This window comes from Varanus komodoensis, unplaced genomic scaffold (assembly GCF_004798865.1).
Source record: "Varanus komodoensis strain SLA01 unplaced genomic scaffold, ASM479886v1 scaffold41, whole genome shotgun sequence".
Taxonomy (NCBI): Eukaryota; Metazoa; Chordata; class Lepidosauria; order Squamata; family Varanidae; genus Varanus; species Varanus komodoensis.
In genome coordinates this window covers 870,547-892,878 of record NW_025335954.1, presented here as the reverse complement: position 1 = coordinate 892,878, position 22,332 = coordinate 870,547, and the positions used below count along the sequence as shown (strand labels likewise).

General features: G+C 46.6%; 1 protein-coding gene across 1 annotated transcript in view; it reads left to right on the top strand.

Annotated features, from left to right (window-relative positions):
• FAIM2 (Fas apoptotic inhibitory molecule 2) overlaps positions 1–22,332 on the top strand; it is a 69,944-nt gene that overhangs the window by 6,037 nt on the left and 41,575 nt on the right. Inside the window, exons 2-4 of the mRNA XM_044443169.1 lie at positions 1,779–1,784; positions 13,327–13,552; positions 16,570–16,759. Of these exons, the coding sequence (XP_044299104.1) occupies positions 13,538–13,552; positions 16,570–16,759 (205 nt within the window). The 5' untranslated portion in view covers positions 1,779–1,784; positions 13,327–13,537. The remainder of the gene's footprint in view (positions 1–1,778; positions 1,785–13,326; positions 13,553–16,569; positions 16,760–22,332) is intronic.

Below are 22,332 nucleotides of genomic sequence, written 5' to 3'. Positions count from 1 at the left end.
TTAAAACGTTTATATGCCGTTCTTTGCTGCAGCCTCAGGAAAGCTTACAAAAATATCAATATAAATCACAATAAAATAATACAAATCTCAATAAAAACAATAAACAATACACAATACAATAAATAATCAATAAAATAAAGCAAGCAAATCAAATCAAATAAATCAAAAGTGACTGTTAAAAACCATTAAAAATACTAATTTTTAAAATACCGTTTAAATAAAAAGGTTTTCATCTGGCGCCGAAAAGAATATAAACTCAGCGCCTGGTGAACCTCTCTGGGGAGTGCATTCCACAATCTGGGCACCACCACAGAGAAGTCCTTCCTAGTTCCTTCTCTGGGAAAAAGGAAAAACAGCCCCAAGCTATGCTAAGTCCCCACCCACTTTTCAGATAAGGCAAGCTCCAGAAATAGTGTTGCCAGCCCATTGCAGTTGCACTTCCTTTGCAGTGTGAAAATACCTAGCCAGCTCATTCTTTGTCTTAAAGAATTCTGTATCTCTGATTGCAAAACCCACAACATTCTAAACCTGTTATATTTTTGTAACTCCTGATTGTTTTATTTGTTATCTGTTACTCAAGCCTTCAATGGATCATGATGTTTTCCTGATGCCTGTAATGATTTCTCAGTGTTTCTGTATCATTCCCCATTGTCCCCACCTTCTCGCCTATTCAGAATCTCATCACTGCCTTGAAACTGTGACCCACAACTTATAAAAAGCTTGTAGCCAGTTCAGTAGACTGGCTACCTGGCAACACTGTTGTATTTGTCTCTTTTGGGGAGGGGAGTTCCTGGGTGACCTGCCAATAAACTGCAGAGGTTTGAGCATGGCAACTTCCATGTGGATCCGGGCATGCATTCTCCCATTCTGCTAATCCAAGATTCCCTGACACTACAGAGGGTGCCAAAAGGTATCCACATTTTAAGATAGGAAAAAAAAACTGTATTAAAAACTGTTGTGTGGTGATGCTAGCATTCATTTGATTAATGCCATCTTTGGAACGAACATCATATTACACATTGCTACTGTAATTCAATTCAACTTTGAAAATATATAGATAACATCTCTTAAAATGTGTATGCATTTTTGGCATCCCCTGGTATTTAAGCTCTAGTAAATATTCCTAAATTTGCATCTGCACATACACATTGGCATATGGAAACGTTATGCAAGTCTGTGTCATCTATTGTCCTTTTTTTTCAAGTCACTGCCCTGAAAGAGTGAGCTGAATATGTGCACAGCTGATGGCCTTAGCACCCACTCAGTCCCAAATGGGACTGGCCCTTTTTCTTCCTTTGTCCCCACCAATCCTGGTACAGATCAGTCTGTCTTGCTGTCGTGACCAGTGAGGAAAGGGCTAGTTGTCTCAGGGATGGGTTGAAGATGTTCTCTCCTCCATCCCCTAACCATCTGGATGCAAACTGCTCCTTCTCCATCATTAGCAGCGAAGATGGAGGAGCCGTATCAGGGTTGCACTAAAATATATCGAAAACAACAACACACCGGCCAGGAATGCATTTTCCTCCATAGGCTAAAACCCAAAAATGCATATTTTGGCAAGGGGGATTTGTGGCTTGGGCGCTGTGCATTTTCAGAAGTGCACATTGGTGCAAGTATGCACCAGCACAAAATTTGGGAAACTGGGAAAATCCAGTTCCACTAACAGGTGCCAGACAATTTGCAACAGACCAATGGAATGGATTTAACCGAATCTGTGCCTGCCTACTAGGGTGCGGAGTGTGTTTGCATATGCATATCATGGAGCAGCAAGAAGGCAGATGCTGGTGAATGAAAGAAACCCATCCGAGTCATTTCTCACCGAATAAACATCCCCAGTGCACTGACCTTCTCTTCCTCTGTCTATCTTGATATTTGAGCAGCTGCCAAGCCAACTTTGCCTGTGGCCCTCTGGACTGAAAACGCTCTGCACTCCTAGGCTAGACCGTCGACAAGGATGCTAGCAAGAGCGATTATGGGGTAAGGATGGGTGGATTTGCCTCTGTGCTCCGGTTTGCTAAGTCCCAGCTTTCAAGTCCTTCCATAACTGAAGACACGTGCACCATTGGTAGACTGGTATTGAGAATGAATCAGACTGAAACGTCTAGATCGGCAACAACCAAATGAAATAGGAACAGCTGTTCCTGAAAAGGAGGAGACCACAGTGTACCTTCCTGCCATGCAGCTGCTAAAGAAGAGCTTCTTGTCAGGAAAAAGGAGGGAGTGTTCATAATTCCGCACCACCAAGAAGGCCAAATGCAAAAGGGTTGAAACCCAGACTTTGAAGAGCTAAACATTCAAAGTCTTTTGTTTTGATGGATTAATTGGTCAGTTTTGCTTTTTCCCACATCTATTCCTCCCATCTCCTTTTTGTCAACAGTGCAAATTTTAGTCCATTCTTATTGAAAAGGGTGAACTGAAGAAGTCATCCCCATACCTATTATAGTGGCTCTTTGGAGCCATGCCGGGGAAGATACGAGGAGAAAACCCGGACGAAACACCGTAGCATGCAAGGAACTCTGCGAGGCGCACTGCTGACATTCACCCAAGAGTAACTCAGGCACTGGTTTATCATGCTGCGAAAGCTATGCACAAACGTTTCTCAGGGGTCAAATTCCCTTGCTCTTGCTGGGTCCACCTCCCTTCCTAGAAGAAAACTGGCTCCCGCATGCTGCCTACGCACCTGTTTGTGCTGCGTGTTCATCATGTGGGGAATAGCAGGTACGCGTCACGGCTGCGACAGGTGGCCGCGCAACGGGTCAAGCCCAACTCTCTTTCTCGTGTGACTCCTCCTGCCTGCCTTGTGATATTTGAAGGGATTTCTAAAGTTGCAGGATTGTGGGCTGTTCAAATGTGCATTTCCCGATACAAATGAAAAGGAAAACAGGGCAGAGGCAAAATGGGAAGGGAACGGGGCTTCGGAGCAGAATCTGGGGAAGGCTGGGAAGCTTGAGCATCTCTGGTTCTCCCATCCTAATCCATAGCAGTGATAGGAAGGCGAACAAAAGGGTGTGACTGGCCGAAGACTGGTAGAGTTTTGTCCTTCCTTCTCTGCACTAAGTACACAGAGCTGGCTTTTATCTGTGTTTTTATTGCTGTCCCGAGAGCTACTAACAATAGGGCAATTAATAAATTGTAGGAATATAATAAAATAATCGTTGTGGTTCAGTGTAAACTGAAGATCAGGGTAGCCATTTATGCATTTCCAAAAATGAGGAAATGTATCAGCAAAGTGGAGAACAAAAGGCTCTTGATCTGCATAAAATGTGCAGAGGCTTCTATGGAAAGTTGAGAAGATGGCTGCAATTTCAGTACAACACAGTTCATCTCAGTGGGCTAGACCGTGGCCAAGTCATCTGTGTGCCCTCTTAGCTTGCTGTCCAGGTGCTACAAGTTGGTGGCACCTCTCTGCTCTCCCTTCTCATGCTTTGAATGTTAACCTGGCTGGGCCCTTCAAACTGAGGGGCATCCTCAGAGGTCATTGCAACAGAGCATTGTCCTCCATCAAATAGGATTTATGGCCGTCTATGTGAACCTCTAGAAGAAGGGAGGTAAGGCTCTAGCCCTCCAGATGTTTTGCCCTGCAGGATGCTAATGGGCGGTCTCCAAACAAATCTAATGAATGAATGAACACACTCTTTTTATCCTTTGTCCTTGGCTCTGCTGGCTAGGGATGATGAGAGCTGTAGACCAAAAGATCTGGAGAGCTACAAGTTGGCCACACCTGCTCTAGGGCATGCTGATGGTTTTTTGTGTTGAGCGGGGTAGCAAAGGCAGTCCTTGAGATAACAGGAGGAGGGAAATGGGCAAACAGAAGTCAAGAGCCAGATGGTCTCACCAGGTTGCTCCAAAGATGCAGGGCACCCCAGAGGAAATTGCCAACACACCAAAACAAGACCTACTGATAATTGTAGGTGGCTGGAACACAGAGTAGGAGACAATAAGAATCCAGTGCTGTGGGAGAGTTTGGCTTGTGGGTCATGGCTGTGAGTCCGACCTGGCACTGAGTGGGTTGAGTGTTCATGAGGGCGCCTGCGAGGAAGCGAGGTTGCACGAGATCCATGCCTCCCTCTTCCATGCAAATGACTTGCGCCTTTGCTTGCGCTGCGTGTTGCTATGGAGGAAGGGTGCTGGCTGTGCAATGGGCATTCCACAAGCATTCATGGGCTTTCTTTTGGCTTGCTTCCCGAGTGAAGGCCGAGCAGAGAAGGAGCGTGACGGACAGAAGAGGGATGGGTTGCCCCAACCCCAGCCTTACAGGAGTTGCACAGGACTGTCAAAGACAGAACATTTTGGAGGGCGGTTGTCTGTAGGGCTGCCATAAGCTGGAGATGTCTGAACAGCACATAACAATACAAATTTCATAACTGAACGTATTTTCTTTGCTGACTTTAAGAAGATATTTAAACAAACTGCTGTCGTCATTGTCATTACTATCACTGAATAGCATGCATGCCCTGCCTTCCCCCCCTTCTTGTGAGGAACTCAAGGCAGCTTATATAGTCTCTTCCTCTCCATTTTATCCTCTTGTAAGATGTCAGGTTGTTGGGCCGAGAGTCTGGAAGTTGCCCAAAGTCACCCACTGAACTTCAGGGCTGAGTAGTCACTAGAACCCAGCTCTCCTGAATCCCAACCCAGCACTCAGGCCAGCAAGAGTAGCAAATCACCACATGCTGATTACGACGACCTCTTTCAGTTCTAGAGGGTTTGTACTCTGTTCTTCAGGAGGATCCAAGACGAGTTCAGAGAGCAGAACATGAGTTGCCCACTCTCGCACATGCAAAATTTTGCAAGGAAAAGCCACAAGAGGCAATAGAAATTATCCAAGATGAACAACTTCCCAAAAGCCAAGGAAGCAAGAAGGTACAAAAAAATCCCCAGTGTTGACACTGTTACTATTTTTGTCAGTGCCATTTGACAAGTCATCTGAGCAAGATCTTCCATTGTGTAAGTTGCTCACTTTCAAAATGCTCCCAACTGGGCATTGTTTTCATCTTTTGCCTAAGGGAAGCTGGTTAACCATAAAGGTTTTTAATTAACCAAAGCAAGCTTTGAGGACATAGGCAGAAAGGTTAGCATACACTGCAGAGTTAGGATGGAATTATTGTCCTCTTAAGTATTTCGAAATGATTTTTACCCCTCGATCTTCACATTGCATTATGTACTGTGTGGGGAGGTTTAGAAAACGTATCATTGACGGAGGTGGGTGGGGGAAGTGATGTGGAATCTTGGTCAAATGTATCTGATTTCAAGGGATGTTATCTTTCTGTCCCTGACAGTTGCAGGGGAGAAAGGCCAAATACTCACCCCAGTGTTATGCCTTAAAGCAGGGGATTTCAAATGTTGCTTTACTGAGAAGGTCAAAAGATTCATGCCAGCTCAAGATCTCTAAACTGTCTAGCTCAAAATCTTCAGACAGTAGCCAGACAGATGCAACAAGGAGCATCATAAGAGGAGCGCAAGGGTGATATTAATCCTCCAGGATTGTATGAAGCCATAGAAATAATCATAGTTGGTTTTCCTTATTCACGGTTAAACGCCACATGTAATGCCTAAACATAGTTAAGAGAGCTGTTGTGGTGTGTTGGTTAAGTGCTGGACTGTGGACCCGGGCAGTCCAGGTTCTAGTCCCCACTTGGCCATGAAGACCACTGGGTGACGTTGGGCCAGCTAGTCACTCCCAGCCTAACCTAATCCCTCCTTTTCTCCTCACAAGAGGAACCCATGGTGGCCTACATAGCTCCATTTTATTCTCACAACCCCCCTGTGAAGGAGGTTATGCCAAGAGTGAGTGAGGCTTCATGGCTGAGTGGGGACTAGAACTTGGACATCCCCCATTGCTGTAACCATTCCACCATACTGCTACATATTTCTGAATTTGCACCGGTTTCTGTCTCAATTAGCATATGCAAATATTTATGCAAATTACTGGCATATTTTATCATCCTTCCTATGGTGCATGTCTTACTCCTGGTGTTTTGTATGCGAACGTCCCATTGCCCACTGTGATTGACTAAAAGATACACGTTCTGAGCATGTGCAATTGTGCTTCTGCAGCCCTGATGCTAAATTGATTTACTTGGGAGTATATACTATTTTGTTGCAAAAAGGATGATACAAAAGCCAGCATGACATGACAGTTTGAGTGCTGGACTGGGGACTCAGGAGATCTGGGCTCTAGTCCCCACCTGGTCATGAAGCTCCTGGGTGACTTTGAGCCTGTTGCTCACTCTCTGCCTAACCTACCTCACAGGGTTGTTGTTGTGGGGATAAAATGGAGCTACGTAAGTTGCCTTGGATGCCTCTCAAGAGGGAAAAGATGTAGGATACAAATGCCATGAATAACGATATGTTGGAAATCAAAATAGTGAAATGGGCATCTGCAGCCATGTGCCTGCCGACAGGGCCGGCCCAGCCCGTGGGTAGGATGGAGCAGTTGCCTCAGGCAGCAGATACCAGGAGGCAGTGGCAAGCTCTACAGGGGCGGCCTGTGAGTCTTGGAGCCTGCTGTGTGCTCCCGAAGCAGCTGAGGATGCTGTCCCGTCACCCCTGCTGATGGAAGGCTCCACTGGCGGACCACTCAAGCCTGTGTGTGTGGGAGGGGGGGCATCTTGGCCTTGCTGCAGGCAACAAAATGCCTTGGACCAGCCCTGCGTGCCGGACTGGCTTCCCCTGAGTATCCAATGCTTTTAAAAATCATGACAAACCAGGGATGCTGATGTGACCCCTGACAAGCGGCTGGTTTGCCACCGCCCCCTCAGCTGCTGAGGTTGTGGGGTGGGGAATGGGTTGCAGAGCAGGGCTGGCCCACTGTGGGAGGATGGGAGGAGGCGTCTTTCACCATGGAGAACTGGCATCTGGGAGAGTTTGGATTTTGCTCGATGGGACCATTTGACTGCAACTCTTCCCTATGCCACGATTAAAAATAAAATGAAGTGAAAAGGGAAAAAATGAAAACAGTGGGAGCTGTGGTACACTAAATGTAATCAAGACGGTGTTCTTTTGTACTAAGGGGGGCTGTGGGGGCTGCAGAGAGCCAGCAGAATGGCTTCAGCTTTTACTTTCTTCCTCTTGCAAGGAAACCACGTGGCTTACAAAGTTCTCCTCCTCCCCATTCTGTCCTCAAAACAGCAGCCCTGTGAGGTAGGCTGGGCTGAGAGTCTGGCTGGCCCAAAGTCCCCTAGGTGGCTCCATGGCCAAATGGGGACTACAGCCCAGAGCTCCTCCGTCTCAGTTTGGCATTTTCAATCACTGCACCACACTGGTTGTCAGTATGGGCTGACACTGGCTCCCTGGGCTGCACGTTACTTGCTCCTGGCCTAGAGGGCGTTGCATGTAATTCAGTCATGGTGGCCAACCCAAGAGGCAAAAACAACTCGTGCACCTTTGACAGCAGTAATCTGGCTTGCAAATGCCGGCAGGGAAGCTTTTTTGAACACATGCAGATAGACATCACTGTCTACGCATCCAAAAGTGGCTTTGTTCTAATGTTTTGTATACTAGATGCTGGTGTACAGGGCAGTTGGTAATAAAACAATGGATTAGAATCCAGCTGAGGAATACAAAAGCACCCCTCAAAGCCTGGGGTCTATAAGAGAGTTAATTTTGCTCTGGGCAAGCCTCTCTAGATGTGAGCTGAGTTTTTCCTTCATGCATTCAAAAGCCTCAGCCCTTTCTCCTTGGAAAGTGTTCTTTCTTGACCAAAAAGCACAAAACAGCCAGAATGAACCTCTAAGCATGCACAGAACAGTTTGTTGAAGGCAATCTAGTATTCACCTCCAGGAACTCTTCTTATGAGCACGCTGGGGCCCCTTCCCTTGCCGGGGGGGGGAGGGGGGGCTTCTGAAAGTGAGCATGCCTCCTCTCTGCATGCTGATCCCAGTGGGGCTGCCCTCCTCTGCTGATGCTGGGTCAGGGGGTCAAGGACTGGTAGTGGGCAACATCAAGGTCTCTCCAAGCTTTCTCTTCTTGTGGTTTTTTATCTGCAAGCTAGGCAGCCCTTCACAGGGATGATTCCTTCAAATAGAGGAATGCTATTTGTAAAGCGGGTTGCATGGCAGCTCTGTGAAGTTCTTTAACTACCGGTAGTTCTTTAACTACCGAGTTAAAGAACTCTCCATGTGCCAATCCTCTAATTAGGCCACCCGGCCCTGCGTCAATAGCCGGGGCTGCAAGGTCTGTGGCTGAGGAGCTTCCCTGGTCCGAGTCCCCTCCCACCAGTGCCCATCTCGCTTCTTCCCAGGGACGGCCTGCCCACTGGGGGAGCCTGGCCTTGAGGGAAGGCCTCTGCTTCGCTCATCTCAGTGTCCGGCATGGCCCAAACTTGCAGGCCTCCCCCAGTTCGGCTTCATGTTCTGCTTCTGAACCTTCCAAAGTCCTGCCAGCAGCCCAAAGCAGCCCCCTTTCTCACTCCCAGCATGAGGGAAGGAGTTTCACAGACAGGACACCAAACCAAGCCCCTTCCTCTAAAAGGGTCAACATTTGCACCCTTTTAGATGGCAGCAGCACCTATAGCAGAACCAGGTATGGCCTCAATACACTGGCTGCTGGATATGGGAAAAAGGCTTTCCGTCGAGTGCCCATGTTCCAAGCCTTACCTGCCTGTATCTGAGCAAAGCAACTTTTTCAGTGCTGGAATAACAGGTTCCCAATGACAGGTCCAAGTGAATGGGCACCTGAGTGTATTCTGAACAAAAGCGAAGAACCTTAGGACTGGTCTTTGACCCAAGGGGAAAGCGGGGGCAGGGGAGTACAACCTCCAAACTTATCAGCTAGAAATGTGCACCAGCTGCTGACATGCAGGAGCTGTGAGGGACTACGGCATGCCTGCCCCGAGTAAGGCCTTCCCATCAGCGCCGCTTGTCTACCATGAACAGAATGCTGGACTCGACCAGCCTGCAGTTTGGCCCACCAAGTCTCTTCGAGCACTCGCACTCTTTTTAACAGCGCATCTGGCCACAGCTGCTGCTGCTATGATAAAATCTTTGCAGGCTGCATGAAAATGGGTTTCGCAGCAAAACAGCATTGCCCTTGTGGAAAGAAAACAGAAGGTGTTGCTCTAGCTTCGCCTTTCTGATCCCAGGCTGTCTCTTTCAAGCCCAGGTCAGCTGGGAATATCACCTCCCTTCGAAATGAATCACAGATCTGTTGATCTCGCCAACACTCCCCCGCCCCTCGCAGCGGTGCAGCGCTGCATACCTGTGCACCAGCCCTTGATTGATTGCCTCTAATTTCATGCCACAATGGCAGGAACATGTTTTTCAAGAGTGATGACCCAAATGTCCTCCTAAATGGCAGAATAATTTAATCCAGGGAGTGTCTTGCTCAGAATGCAGCTGACACCGTCTGATATACTTACCCCAGTCACTGCCACACCTTGGGTTTTGTTCTGTTCTTTCCAACCTGCTGAAGAGGTAAGAACAGCCTCTGCTGGGGCCCTTGAGTTGCCAGCGCGTTACCCGTGCTCGTGAATATCCAAATGGGTCAAGACCAAATTGCACCAACGAAGTAGAATTTTGAGGCAGTGCTGGAATGCTCCGTTTAGGCAAAACAGCTCAGGAATTCTGATGCCAAATGAGATTAGATAAGACTAGTAATATTTATTAAGGGGTGTGTGTGCAAGCACATGTGTGCACGTGCATTAAGGGGTGTGTGCGCAAGCACATGTGCACACGTGCATTAAGGGGTGTGTGCGCAAGCACATGTGCACACGTGCATTAAGGGGTGTGTGCGCAAGCACATGTGCGCACATGCATTAAGGGGTGTGTGCGCAAGCACATGTGTGCACATGCATTAAGGGGTGTGTGTGCAAGCACCATGTGCGCACATGCATTAAGGGGTGTGTGCACAAGCACATGTGCGCACGTGTATGTGCACACGCGCATGTGTAGCCCCACTTGGGACTATAGACGTCAATAACGGAGGCTAGTTGCCTCCACTGAGGAAGCGGTGCAGTGCGTAGCATCTGCATCTTATTAGCACCGGATGTCCTGCTGGGAGTTCAGGGCTCATGTCCATGCATCAGGCACACACTTTCCTGACTCCCAGCTATTCCAGAAAAGGGAGAAATTAACTCCCCCACCCACAGTTTTCACAGTTCTGTTTCAGGCTGCTTACTGCTGTTGTTACTACGGTTTCCAATAGCATTTTTTTAAATGAAGAAGGGTATGCAAATTTCGTGTGCTATTCTGGAACAGAGGGAGAGATGCCAGATGAATTCTGCCGCAAAGGATGCTGGGATATATGCCAGAGCTGGCTGGGGGTCTGAGGAGAAGTTCTTGGGGAGCAACCTAGCAGTAAGCCCAAGGGTCTGCTGGGTTTGTTGTGGGTTGTGCAGAGATCAACCGACCGGCTGCAGCTTGTTCTCAGGGTGGCTTAGCTTGATGGGCAAACCTGCCCACTGTTCTTATGCCCCCCCCATCCACTTGGATGATGTTTGGCAATTACTGTTCTAATCTCGTAGTATTATAATTCCTCCAGGTGGGAAAGACTTTCAATCATAGGACTTGTTTTGCAGCATTTTCCCCACCTGCACCTTTGACCTCAGATGGAGGGAAAGGGATCTGCAGGGAGGAACATAAGAGCCATATTGGATCAGGCCAATGGTCCAGCTGCTCCAGTGTTTTGTTCACACCATGGCCAGCCAGCTGCCCAGAGTATCCCATGAGCAGGGTACAAGTGCAACAGAACCCTGCTCCCGTGTTCCCCCGGCTGCAAATCCATGCCTGTCTTCCATTTCCTCTCCTGCAACATTGCTTGGTCTGTTTCTATAGCTGACATGCATGCGCGTCCCCCTCCCCCAGCAGAGACCCTCTCATTCTCCAAGACAGGTTTAGAGATAGGAAGGCATTGCTGGGGGGGGGGGGGGCAGGATTGGGCCCACTGACCCTGCCACTGTCCATACCATCATGTGGAGAAGCTTTGCATGAACAGAGCCTGCAGACATGGCATGGTTCACACAGCCTCTCTATTTAGGCCTGGCAGCCCTGCAGAATACAGAGCTCCCAAAGACTGAAGTTAAACCTTTGTTTGTTTGTTTTTAAAAAAACCCTAGTTAACTGTTTGGTTTAAAATGGGAAAGTTAAAGTCCTGCAACTTCAGGCATGCGTACTGGCTTTTCACTAAATTAGCTAAAAGCATACCCTTGCTTTTAGGGCAAGTACTCCAACTCATCTCTGTTTGGCTCCCTATGGAACCTGCTTCTCCAAAGAAATATTTATTTCTTTAAAACATCTGCATGCTGCCCAATTGTGCCACAGCACCTCTGGGCGGCTCACAACCATGAGATAAAAACACAATAAAAACATAAGAAAACCAATAACGCATTAAAACAACAATAAAATGCAGCAAAACATACAAAACAAAGGTCTGTGGCAATTAGTTATTAAAATGTTTTTTTTAAGGAAGGTATTTGCCTGGTGCCGAAAAGAAAATTAGGAAGGCACCAGACTAATGTTACTTGGCTAGTACTAGAGAGAAGGGGTGTGTTTAGAGGGTGGCAATGCACCCAAAAGGAAAATTCGAGCCTTCACGGACAGCATGGCCCCCATTCTAGCTGGTTCCCTTCAACTTCTTTCCAACTACAAACTCCTGAACATCAGTATACATTCAGCTTGCAAATGACAGGACAAGATACACTGGGGAAAAGGGGCAGGCAGAAGGGGGTCAGTGTAGAGGACCCCGAAACAAAGAGGCAAGCTGTTAACGAACACACAGCCCTTTGCCCCCAGGTGGGGCCAGTAGGGCCAGCCCCAGAACCTTTGCTGCCTCAGGTGAAGCAAGACTCAGGTAAGGCCCAGGGTAAGTCAAGACAATTTGGTTCCCTAGGCAGAAAACCCAGCAGGCATCTCTCGCCTTTCTTGCCAGCAAAGCAATGGCAATACCATAATACCCCGAGGGTGGAATCCTATGCAGGGTTAGGCAGAAGGAAAATCCTGATACTTCCAGCACTCCCTGGCCAGTAAGACTGCCCGAGGGATGCTGGGACCCTTGTGGTGGGACCCTTTCCCCCGCCTAACCCTGCAGAGGGTTGCCTTGCCCCCAAAGGAACACCGCCCTTTTCTGGCGCCTGGTCCCTGAAGCGGCTGCCTCATTCCGTCTGATGACAGGGCTGGCATTGGGTACCCAGCCAATCTTTTCTGGCCGGTATTGTTGCTGGTGAACAGGTATGGTAAAAGCGGGCATGTGAAAATAACCCATCAGCCAGAGATCAAGACAAATACAAATTGCTGCCAGGATGCCTGAGCCATCGGAACTTAAAAAAACAAGCGCTGTGGCAATCAAATCTGAAAACTGGTATGTGAGGCATCTCTTTTATGTATGATTTTATGGCTTATGATGTGAATGCAGGTATCATTTCACAGAAAGCCCTCGAAGCAGGGAGGATACAACGGCATCACCACTAAAGTGAAACAGCACTGAAACACAATGCTAAAACAATGTGACAATAAACGGTGGCTAATTAGGACAGCCATGCCTTCTGCCAGACTCTGGTGACTGCAAGTGACAGGGTGTCACACCTTGGGAAAAAAGTGTGTGAAGCAATGGGATGGGCCTTAAGAAGAGGCCTGAGGGTGCGATCTTATGCACAAGGCACATGGGGAAAGGCCACACAATGCCCAGCATGCTCCAGCTGGCCTCTAACACTGAAACTCGGGGTGTCTGTCTATGGATAAGCCATAATGCAGTCCAGATGCTGCTGCATCACTAGATGTTGTGTTGCCAGGGCCACTGGGGTGAACCTTGGGCACTAAGCCTTAAAAAGGCAGCATGCATATGGCTTAAAGGCAGGCGGGCAGGCAGGGAGGAAGGGAAGGATATGGCCATACAGTTATTAAGGGAAAAAAGCAGAGTCTACTGTGGAGATGTGTGCATTGAGCTACATGGAAGTCAGGAAGCGACAGAAGGAACAAACGTTCCCCTTCTGATGTAATGCAACAGTGCCCGGCACCAGAAAAATTGTAATAGTTCCCTGGACTGCACTGCTAATTGCTCCCTAATTTGCCGTTTGCAACGCAGCAAAGTGGTGCATCTGGCAGAAGAGCATCCTTCCCCGCTTCCCTCCGCATTGCCTTCCCTCCTCCCCCTGCTGTGTCCTCTCTGCAACATTCTGCTCTTCCACATTCAGCTGCATTCTGGCATTTGCTGGCTTGTTCTCTTGTCCTGTGACTCTGCACATCATGCTCTGAAAGAGCTGACGTCAGAGCTCACCCCCTCCCTCCTGCCTCCCTCCATTCCCCCCTGCCTTCCTTGTATGTATCTGCTTTCCTCAGCCCCCCCCCCCCGCCCCCGTTCAATAGCTTGGAAATGGTACAGTCTCACTGCCACCAGATGGGAGTTGAGCGATCTAGATGTTGCTGGAAAGTAAGAGCATCAGCAGAGGCAGAGCGCAGAGAGGCTGAAGCGACCCCCGGACGAGCCAGGAGCCACACAGAGCCAGCCAGCTGCTAAGAGACAAGGGGGGAAACGGGGCGGGGGTCTCGTCTGCCTTTCTCCGAACTGCCATCTTTGCAAGCAGAGAAGCGTCATCCAGCAAGAAAACATGACGCAGGGAAAGGTAGGTTGGGAGCAGGACCGGGCAGGTGCATGGATAGTGATCAGCATAGTTTGCAGATGCCGGGCAGAATTAAGCTGAGAAACAGAAGTAAATAAAATGCTGGACTTGGATTGTGCCAGTCTAGCCACAAATCCTTGCAAGAAGGTAAACATCTTCCTTCTTGCTCTGCAGATCAGATCCCTGCTACAAAAAGCAATGGATGAAGAGATTTATGATGGTTGCATTTGGCCACAGGGTACCCAAGAGACAGCAGACAGTCATTCTGCCTGATCCCATATTATCCCAATAGGATCTGTGCTCTTTCCAGGCTTCAAAAACATTTCCAAGATCTTGGATAACCAGAAGCTCTGAGCTTGATTCACCCAGGTGATCGGCCTGTGGAGAAGCCATTTCATCCTACCCAGGCTGGATCCACCAATGGTCCCTAAGCTTCTTAGGGCCATAACAAGCATCGCTTTCACTCCTCCTCTTGCAGCTCTGAATTGAGCACCTCCACTTTTTCTCGAGAGTTGGTGTGAGGGGCTGATCCAGCTTGGGACCCTTGCGTGTGTGTGGGGCAGGGGTAAGATCCAGCCCAGGGGGTTCTTTTGCTTTCTCTAGAATAAAAATGAAAACAAGATGCAGCTGCTTGATATCCATCGAACTCATGTCCATTTTGGCCCTCTGTCAGTTGCCATGGAAACAGAGCAGCAGCATCCAGCAAATGCTTCAAGATTCTGAATGCATGTTCTAGTCATCAGATCTTTGTATGCTTGGGCAGCTAACAGGAATAAATCCTATCACTCTATGTATGCTTTGATGGCTGTGTTTTGCATTGCTATAATTCCAGTCTCACGTGGGTGCAAGTGGAGTTATGCAACCCCCAGATGATTTCTCCTACTTAATATCTTGCTTGTGGAGCAGAACATGGCCAGGAGGGGATGCTGGTATTATAAAATCAGAGTACCCTTCCTGGCCTGCTAGACGATGCACAAGCCAGGTACCAATTTCATTTCATTTCGTTTTGCACACAGAAACCTATATTGCAAAGAACTGCCGTCTCTCTGCTCTGCTCCCTAATCCAGGCGGAACTACACCAAATTTCAGTGTCACTCCTTGCATTTCTCAGTCCTTTAGGGGTGTGTGTGTGTGTGTGTGTGTGTGTGTGAGAGAGAGAGAGAGAGAGAGAGAGAGAGAGAGAAAGAGAAAGAGAGAGAAGCCTAATGGGCTCAGGTTGCACAGATGCTGTTGTCAAGCTGTTGTGACCACCTAGACAGGATGTGTGCTGCGGCTACATCAAGTGCCTGCTGCAAGGCAGCTCTTGCTGGCTTGTAAAAGCCCAGGCTTCATTGTTGCTGCCTTTATAGAGCTTTCAGGTGTTGGGTCATATAATGATTTAACCCAACCTGAATGTCCGGTTAGACCTTTAAGTAGGCTCACTAGGACTGGATCCATCTGGGGTTAATAGGACTTTCTAAAAAATCAGCTGCTTAAAATGGAGGAGTCCTTTGGACACCAGGGCACCATCTCAGGTTTGTTGCTGACATTTTTGAAATATCTTCACAACTGTGGGACATCAGGAAGGAATTGTGCTTCCAGTCCAAGCTCTATTTGGACAGGCCAAACTCTGGAGTGTTTTGGCACAAGTTCTCCCGGTTAGTTACTGTGGCTACCAAGAAAAGAATAGAAGAATTTGTACTGTTTCTGGGAACAGAAGCTTGGACTTTGCTACGGTCTACCTAAGGGCCTACCTAAGGTTTTTCATAAGAAAGCCACTAATTCCATCTAGAAAGATGCGTGCAATTTAAATATGAACACACAAAACCAGAGGGCATATTTCAATAAACCATGGCCTTTGTAATAATGGAGGTGGGGGGTGGGGGTGGGAATTGCTTGCTAGACCTTTGCAGGCCCTTGCTTAGTTACTTGCCTAGTGGCCAGGCCACGAACTCGAGCTTCTGGGCTTGCATTTGCTCCTTTGGATACTATTGGCTAACATGCAGGCCTTCCCAATGCTTAAAGCAGCCCATTGCCAGGCCTCAGTTGTACAAGAACAGGGGGAGAAGAAAAATTCTGATTTTCTTCCGTGATTTTGGTCTCGAGACCTCTGGTCCAGAGGTCAAGTCCAGCTGTCTAGGCTTTCCCAGAAGGCCACACTCCCTTTCCTGGCCCTAGCTGCCCATCATCCTTGGCCTTTGCACAATTTTTCTACATCCTGGGAGGCTGAAGAGCCTTAGCTGGGCCTTCATCACTGACAGTAAGAGCTTTATGTTGAGATTTGGGCCCCCGCCCCTTTTTCCTTTGGACCCCCCTGCTGCTAGAATGCCACCCCTGAGGACTTCTTCAAAGTCAAAGGACTGGAATGGATGAAATGGAATTTGGTCCTTGGTATGGAAGAACTTCTGGAGTCCTGGGGCAGATTATTCTTGCCTGAAAAGCTCACTTCAGGCCCCCGAGTGGCTGTGTGGGTGGACAGCTGCTCGAGTATGCTGGTGCTCGAAGCCATAGCATGTGGCACACCTTCCTGCACATCAGCTCCATTCTTGGCTTTGGTGGTTCAACATGCCAAAGGTTGAAACCAAGCAATCCACTGGCCTGAACCTGAAATTCCTGTGTGCAAAGCACGTGTTTCATCCCTGAAATATGGTACTCCCTTTGGTTTTATAGCACACTGGCTATTCGAGTAAGCCAGTACTCCCCTGTATTAAGCCACAAACACTTATTGTGTTAAAAACTGCAATGCATCCAACATTCCTGCAGCATTTCTGTTTGGTCAGCTCCAGTGGGTGGCAAGTTTGGGCATTTAAAGAGATCCCAAGGCCTCCATTCTGAATAGGCATGGAAAAACCTAAGAAGTCGGGGCCAGGATGAGAGGATTCTGTGTATGCACATCCTTCCTTGTCCAAGCGAAGGGGTTCCGTGAGGGTTTCTTGCTCAAGGGCTTCCCAAAGTCCCTTCTCTCTTTCTCCAGAGGTAAATTTAAAGCACTGGGCTGTTATGAATTGTTCTTATATTCTGTTTTCTATTTTGCCTTGTAGCTCTCTGTGAATAACAAGCCTGCAAACCCTGAAGGGCAGCAGGGAGATGCAGAAAAAAAGGACAACACCACCGTCCCATCAGCACCTCCAACCTATGAAGAGGCGACTTCAGCTGAAGGGATGAAAACAGGGGCGTTCCCTTCCCCTCTGAATGTCCCTCTCCATCCCACCTGGGCATATGTGGATCCCAGTAAGTTCTCGGGTTTTTTTCCTTTTAAGTCAGTGTGGTGAGATGATGACAGACCTGAGATTTAGCCCTCCTTTGCAAACCCACAATGGTTCCTTCATTTCCTACCTGTCTCTGGGGTTGGATGCAACATTGCCCCAACACCTACATATTCCTATGTTGGGCAGAAAGAGTGGAAATTTAAAACTTGGTTCAGATGTAATAGCAAACCATGGTTTGCAGTAACACTGATTTCAACTCCAGTCATTACATGTGTCCCAGATCACTTGCCTTCCCTGGAAATTTCTGGATCCCATCCCAAAAAGTGGCCACTATGGGTGGAACAATAAATCAAACCATGGTTTGTTGGTTCAGCTAGAACGTGAAGCAAACATCTATAACTATGACTTCAGATTCTGGTTCGGCAGCTGCCTGTAAACTACAGCTTGCCAGACATCATGCAAACCCATGGTTTGGCTTTGTAATTTGACACCACATCTGAACATCTTTGAATGTTTCATATAGTTTTGTAAGATATTCTGAGTTTATTTGTAATATCAGCAGGTCAGTGCAGGGGGTTTTATAATTTTCATGATGCCACAGGAATGACTATATACTAGGCAGACCTTTATTCCTATTTTCTTTGCTTAAAAAGTACAAGATTAGCATGTGCAACTGTAAAACATGTTCCAAATGCTTACATTTACCATCTCCCTATCAGCAGTCAGTAATTTAAAATGTTTTCACAAAGGCAACAGCAGAGGGTCACTTAAAAGCTCCACAGATTTTTTTCTAAGTATTACGGTGCTGGTAGTGGTGGTTATATTGCTTTTCTATCCTGCCATTTTTCTTGTGAGGAACGCAGGCAGGCTTACATAGGTCCATTTGATCCTCACAACAACGACCCTGTGAGGTAGGCTGGGGTGAGAGTTTGTGACTGCCCCAAAGTCACCCAGTGAGCTTCATGGCCGAGTGGGACTAGAACCCAGACCTCCTGGGTCTCCAGTCCAGCACTCGAACCAGAACGCCACACTGACACAGCTTGGGGCAGATTTAAGAGTCCCAGCCACCAAATCATGGTTAGGGAAGAGAGCACAACCGCAGGCTTCTATGCACTGCAACAGAGAAAGAAGCTCTTGCAGTGTCCAATAATAGTCTTCCAAAAAATGAAGGAAGGAAGCAAGAGCATAAGGCACGTGGACAGCGATGTCTATATACTAATGGCCAGAGTATGGGAAACAAACAACATGGACTTGAACTCTTAATGCATGAGGGCAAATATGACCTGATAGGTATAATTGAAACTTAGTGGGATGACTCCCAGGACTGGAATTTGACAATTGTTGGATATAACCTGTTCAAGAAAAACAGAAGGAACAGAAAGGGAGGTGGAGTCCCTTTAACACTATAGTTAAAGATACATATCTCTGCGAAGAAATACAGGAAGAGGAGCTTAGTAGCCCCATCGAGAGCATCTGGTTTAATTTAAAAGGAGCAAGGAATAAAAGGAGCATAGTAGTTGAACACCACCTAATCAAGGGGAAGATGAGGATGCAACTTTTGAAAAGCAAATTGCCAGTGTTTCAAGCAAGATGTCATTATGGGGATGCCAATTTCTCTGATAGCTGTTGGGAGACAAATTCTGTCAAACATGCCCCCTCCAACTGATTTCTATCATGAGTTATTTATTTATTTAGTAAGCTTTAGTAAGTTAGGCTGATAACTTCCTCCAACAGAACGTGGAGGAAGGAACAAGAGGAACAGCTATCCTTAACTTGATACTAAGCAACAGGAAGACCTCATGGACAAAGTAGCAGCTTTGGGAATGCTGGGGGAAAGTGACCATGCCAGACTTGAGCTCTCCATTATAAAGGAAGTAAAAGCCAAAAGTAGCCAAATATGTGCCCTGGATTTCAAGAAAGCTAATTTTAACACACTCAGAATAAGGATAAGCAAAGTCCCATGGCAACCAATTCTAAAGAGAAGAGAAGTCCAAGAAGGGGGAAGTCTTAAAAAGGAAATGCTAAATGCACATCTACAACAATTCCAACAAGGAAAAAGAGTGGAAGAGAGCAGAGGAAGCCCACATGGCTTCACAAAAAACTAAAAGATAATTTGAAAACAAAAATGGACATGTATAGGAAGTGGAAGGAAGACTTGGCTACAAAGGAAGAATACAGACAGGTAGTATGGAATTGCAGGGATGCTAAAACAAGGAAAGAACTGGGACTAGTGAGGGATACTAAAAGCAACAAGAAGGCTTGCTTCAGATACATCCAAAGTAAAAAAGGAAAGAGAATGATAACAGACAACAAAGAAAAGGCAGAAGTGCTCAATTCCTACTTTGGCTCAGTCTTCTCCCAAAAGATCTACAACCTTCCGGATGAAGGGGAAGTTCAGGCTGAAGGTGCAAGTTGGCAGCTCAAGACTGACAGCTTAGTGGTCAAGGAGAACCTAGCTGAACTAAACAAATTCAAATCTCCAGGGCCCTCCTGCAGTCCAAGAGTCATAAAAGAACTAGTGGAAGAACTCCCAGAAACATTGTCTATTATCTTTGAGAATTCATGGAAGATAGGGGACGTGCCAGATGACTGGAGAAGGGCCAATGTCCCTATCTTCAGGAAAGGAAAGAGAAGAAGAAGAGGAAGAAGAATCTGGGAACTACAGGTCAGTCTGATTTCAATCCCTGGAAAAATTCTGAAGCAAATCATGAAACAATCAGTCTGCATTGAAGACTAGAAGCCAACATAGATTTCTCAAGAATAAATCCTGCTAGATTAATATGATCTCATTTTTTCATCTGGGTAATCTGCCTAATCCAAAATGGGTGAAATTAATTCACATGACCATCATATATACTACTGTGGGCAAGGATCTCACAGAAGAAAGGAAGTAGCCATCATAGTCAATAAAAGAGTAGGAAAAGCAGTACTGGGATACAGTCTCCAAAATGACAGAATGATCTCAGTTCGAATCCAAGGCAAACTATTCAACATCACAGCAGTCCAAGTCTATGCCCCAACCACTGGTGCTGAAGAGGCTGAAGTTGACCCGTTCTATGAAGGCTACAACACCTTCTAAAATTAACACCAAAAAATGATGTCCTTATCATCGTGGGGGATTGGAATGCTCAGGTGGGAAGCCAAAAGATAACTGGAAAAACAGGCAAGTTTGGCCTTGGAGTACAAAATGAAGCAGGGCACAGGCTGGTAGAATTTTGTCAAGAGAATACGATGGTCATAGCAAACACTCTTTTCCAACAACCCAAGAGATGACTCTACACATGGACATCACCAGACGGTCAACACAGAAATCAGATTGACTCTGTGCTCTACAGCCAAAGATGGAGAAGCTCTATACAGTCAGTAAAAACTAAACCAGGAGCTGACTGTGGTTCAGATCATGAGCTTCTTGTTGCAAAATGTAGGCTTAAATTGAAGAAAGTAGGGAAAACCACTAAACCACTCAGGTATGAACTAAATCATATTCTTTATGAATATACAGTGGAGGTGACAAATAGATTTAAGGAATTAGATCTGATAGACAGAGTGCCTGAAGAACTATGGATGGAAGTTTGCAAGATTATATAGGAGGTAGCAACTAAAACCATTCCAAAGAAAAAGAAATGCAAGAAAGCAAAATGGCTGTCTGAGGAAGCTTTACAAATAGCTGAGGAAAGAAGGGAAGCGAAAGGCAAGGGAGAAAGAGAAAGATACACACAGTTGAATGCAGAATTCCAGAGAATAGCTAGAAGAGAAAAGAATGCCTTCTTAAATGAACAGTGTAAAGAAACAGAAGAAAACAATAGACTAGGGAGGACCAGAGATCTCTTCAAGAAAATTGGAGATATGAAGGGAACGTTTCATGCAAAGTTGGGCATGATAAAGGACCATAATGGTAGGGACCTAACAGAGGCAGAAGAGATTAAGAAGAGGTGGCCAGATTACACAGAAGAACTTTACAAGATCTTAATGTCCCTGATAACAACAATGGTGTGGTTGCTGACCTCGACTTCACACTCTAGACATCCTGGAGTGTGTCAAATGGACCTTAGAAAGTCTTAGTAACAACAAAGCTAGTGGAGGAGATGGTATTCCAGCTGAGCTTTTCAAAATCCTAAAAGACGATATAGTTAAAGTACTACACTCAATATGCCAGCAAATTTGGAAAACTCAACAGTGGCCACAAGATTGGAAAAGATCAGTTTACATTCCGATCCCAAAGAAGGGCAATGCCAAAGAATGTTCAAACTACCGCACCATTTCACTCATTTCACATGCTAGCAAAGTTATGCTCAAAATCCTACAAGCTAGGCTCCAGCAGTATGTGGACCGAGAACTACCAGAAGTACAGGCAGGATTTTGAAGAGGGAGAGGAACTAGAGATCAAATTGCCAACATACACTGGATCATTGAGAAAGCTAGGGAGTTCCAGAAAAACATCTACTTCAAGACTTTGTATGGATCACAACAAATTGTGGCAAATTCTTAAAGAGATGGGAATACCAGGCCATCTTATTTGTCTCTTAAGTAACCTCTATGTGGGTCAAGAAGCAACACTGAGAAGTGGACATGGAACTACTGATCGGTTCAAAATTGGAAAAGGTGTGCAGCAAGGCTGTATATTGTCACCCTGCCTATTTAACTTACATGCAGAGTACATCATGTGAAAGGCGGACCTAGATGAATCACCAATTGGAATTAAGACTGCTGAGAGAAATATCAACAAACTCAGATACGCAGACGATACCACTCTAATGGCAGAAAGTGAAGAGGAACTAAAGATCCTCTTGATGTGGGTGAAAGAGGAGAGCACAAAAGTTGGCTTGAAACTTAACATTAAGAAAACTAAGATAATGGCATCTGGTTCTATCACTTCCTGGCAAATACTGTAGATGGGGAAGAAATGAAGGTAGTGATAGATTTTATTTTCTTGGGCTCCAAGATCACCGCAGGTGGTAACCACAGCTAAGAAATTAAAAGACGCTTGTTCCTGGGGAGGAAAGCTATGGCAAATCTAGACAGCATACTAAAAAGCAGAGACATTACCCTGCCAACAAAAGTTTGTACTTTTGTTTGTACAAAAGTTCATAATCAAAGCTATGGTTTTCCCAGTAGTAACATATGGGGAAAACCGAGCACCGAAGACTGGATGCCTTTGAATTGTGGTGCTGGGGAAGACTCCTGAGAGTATTCCTTTACCAGATGGGGAATACTTGAAGGCTCAACAATAATGCAAGTGGGAAGGATCTTGGAATTGTAGATTACAAGCTGAATATGGATTAGTTAATGCAAGTCCCCACTAGAACTACGAAAAAGTGAAACCCTGATCTGCAGGTCCATGGGATCTGCGTGCCTTGGGAGTCGCACTCTCAAGCCTCCAGAGGACACCAGGCTGGGGAAGGTTGCCATGGAGGATGGGAATGCACAGCTGACCCTGAAGGGTCCAGCCTTGTGCCATCACAATGATGTGATCAAGGAGGCCCAGGCAGCCAATCGGAATGGCCACTCTCCCATTGCTCTTCGCTGTGTCCTTTTGTTGCCAGCATCTTCAGAAGAGCATGGAAAAGTTTATTCTACGCAAAAGCAGCATCAAGA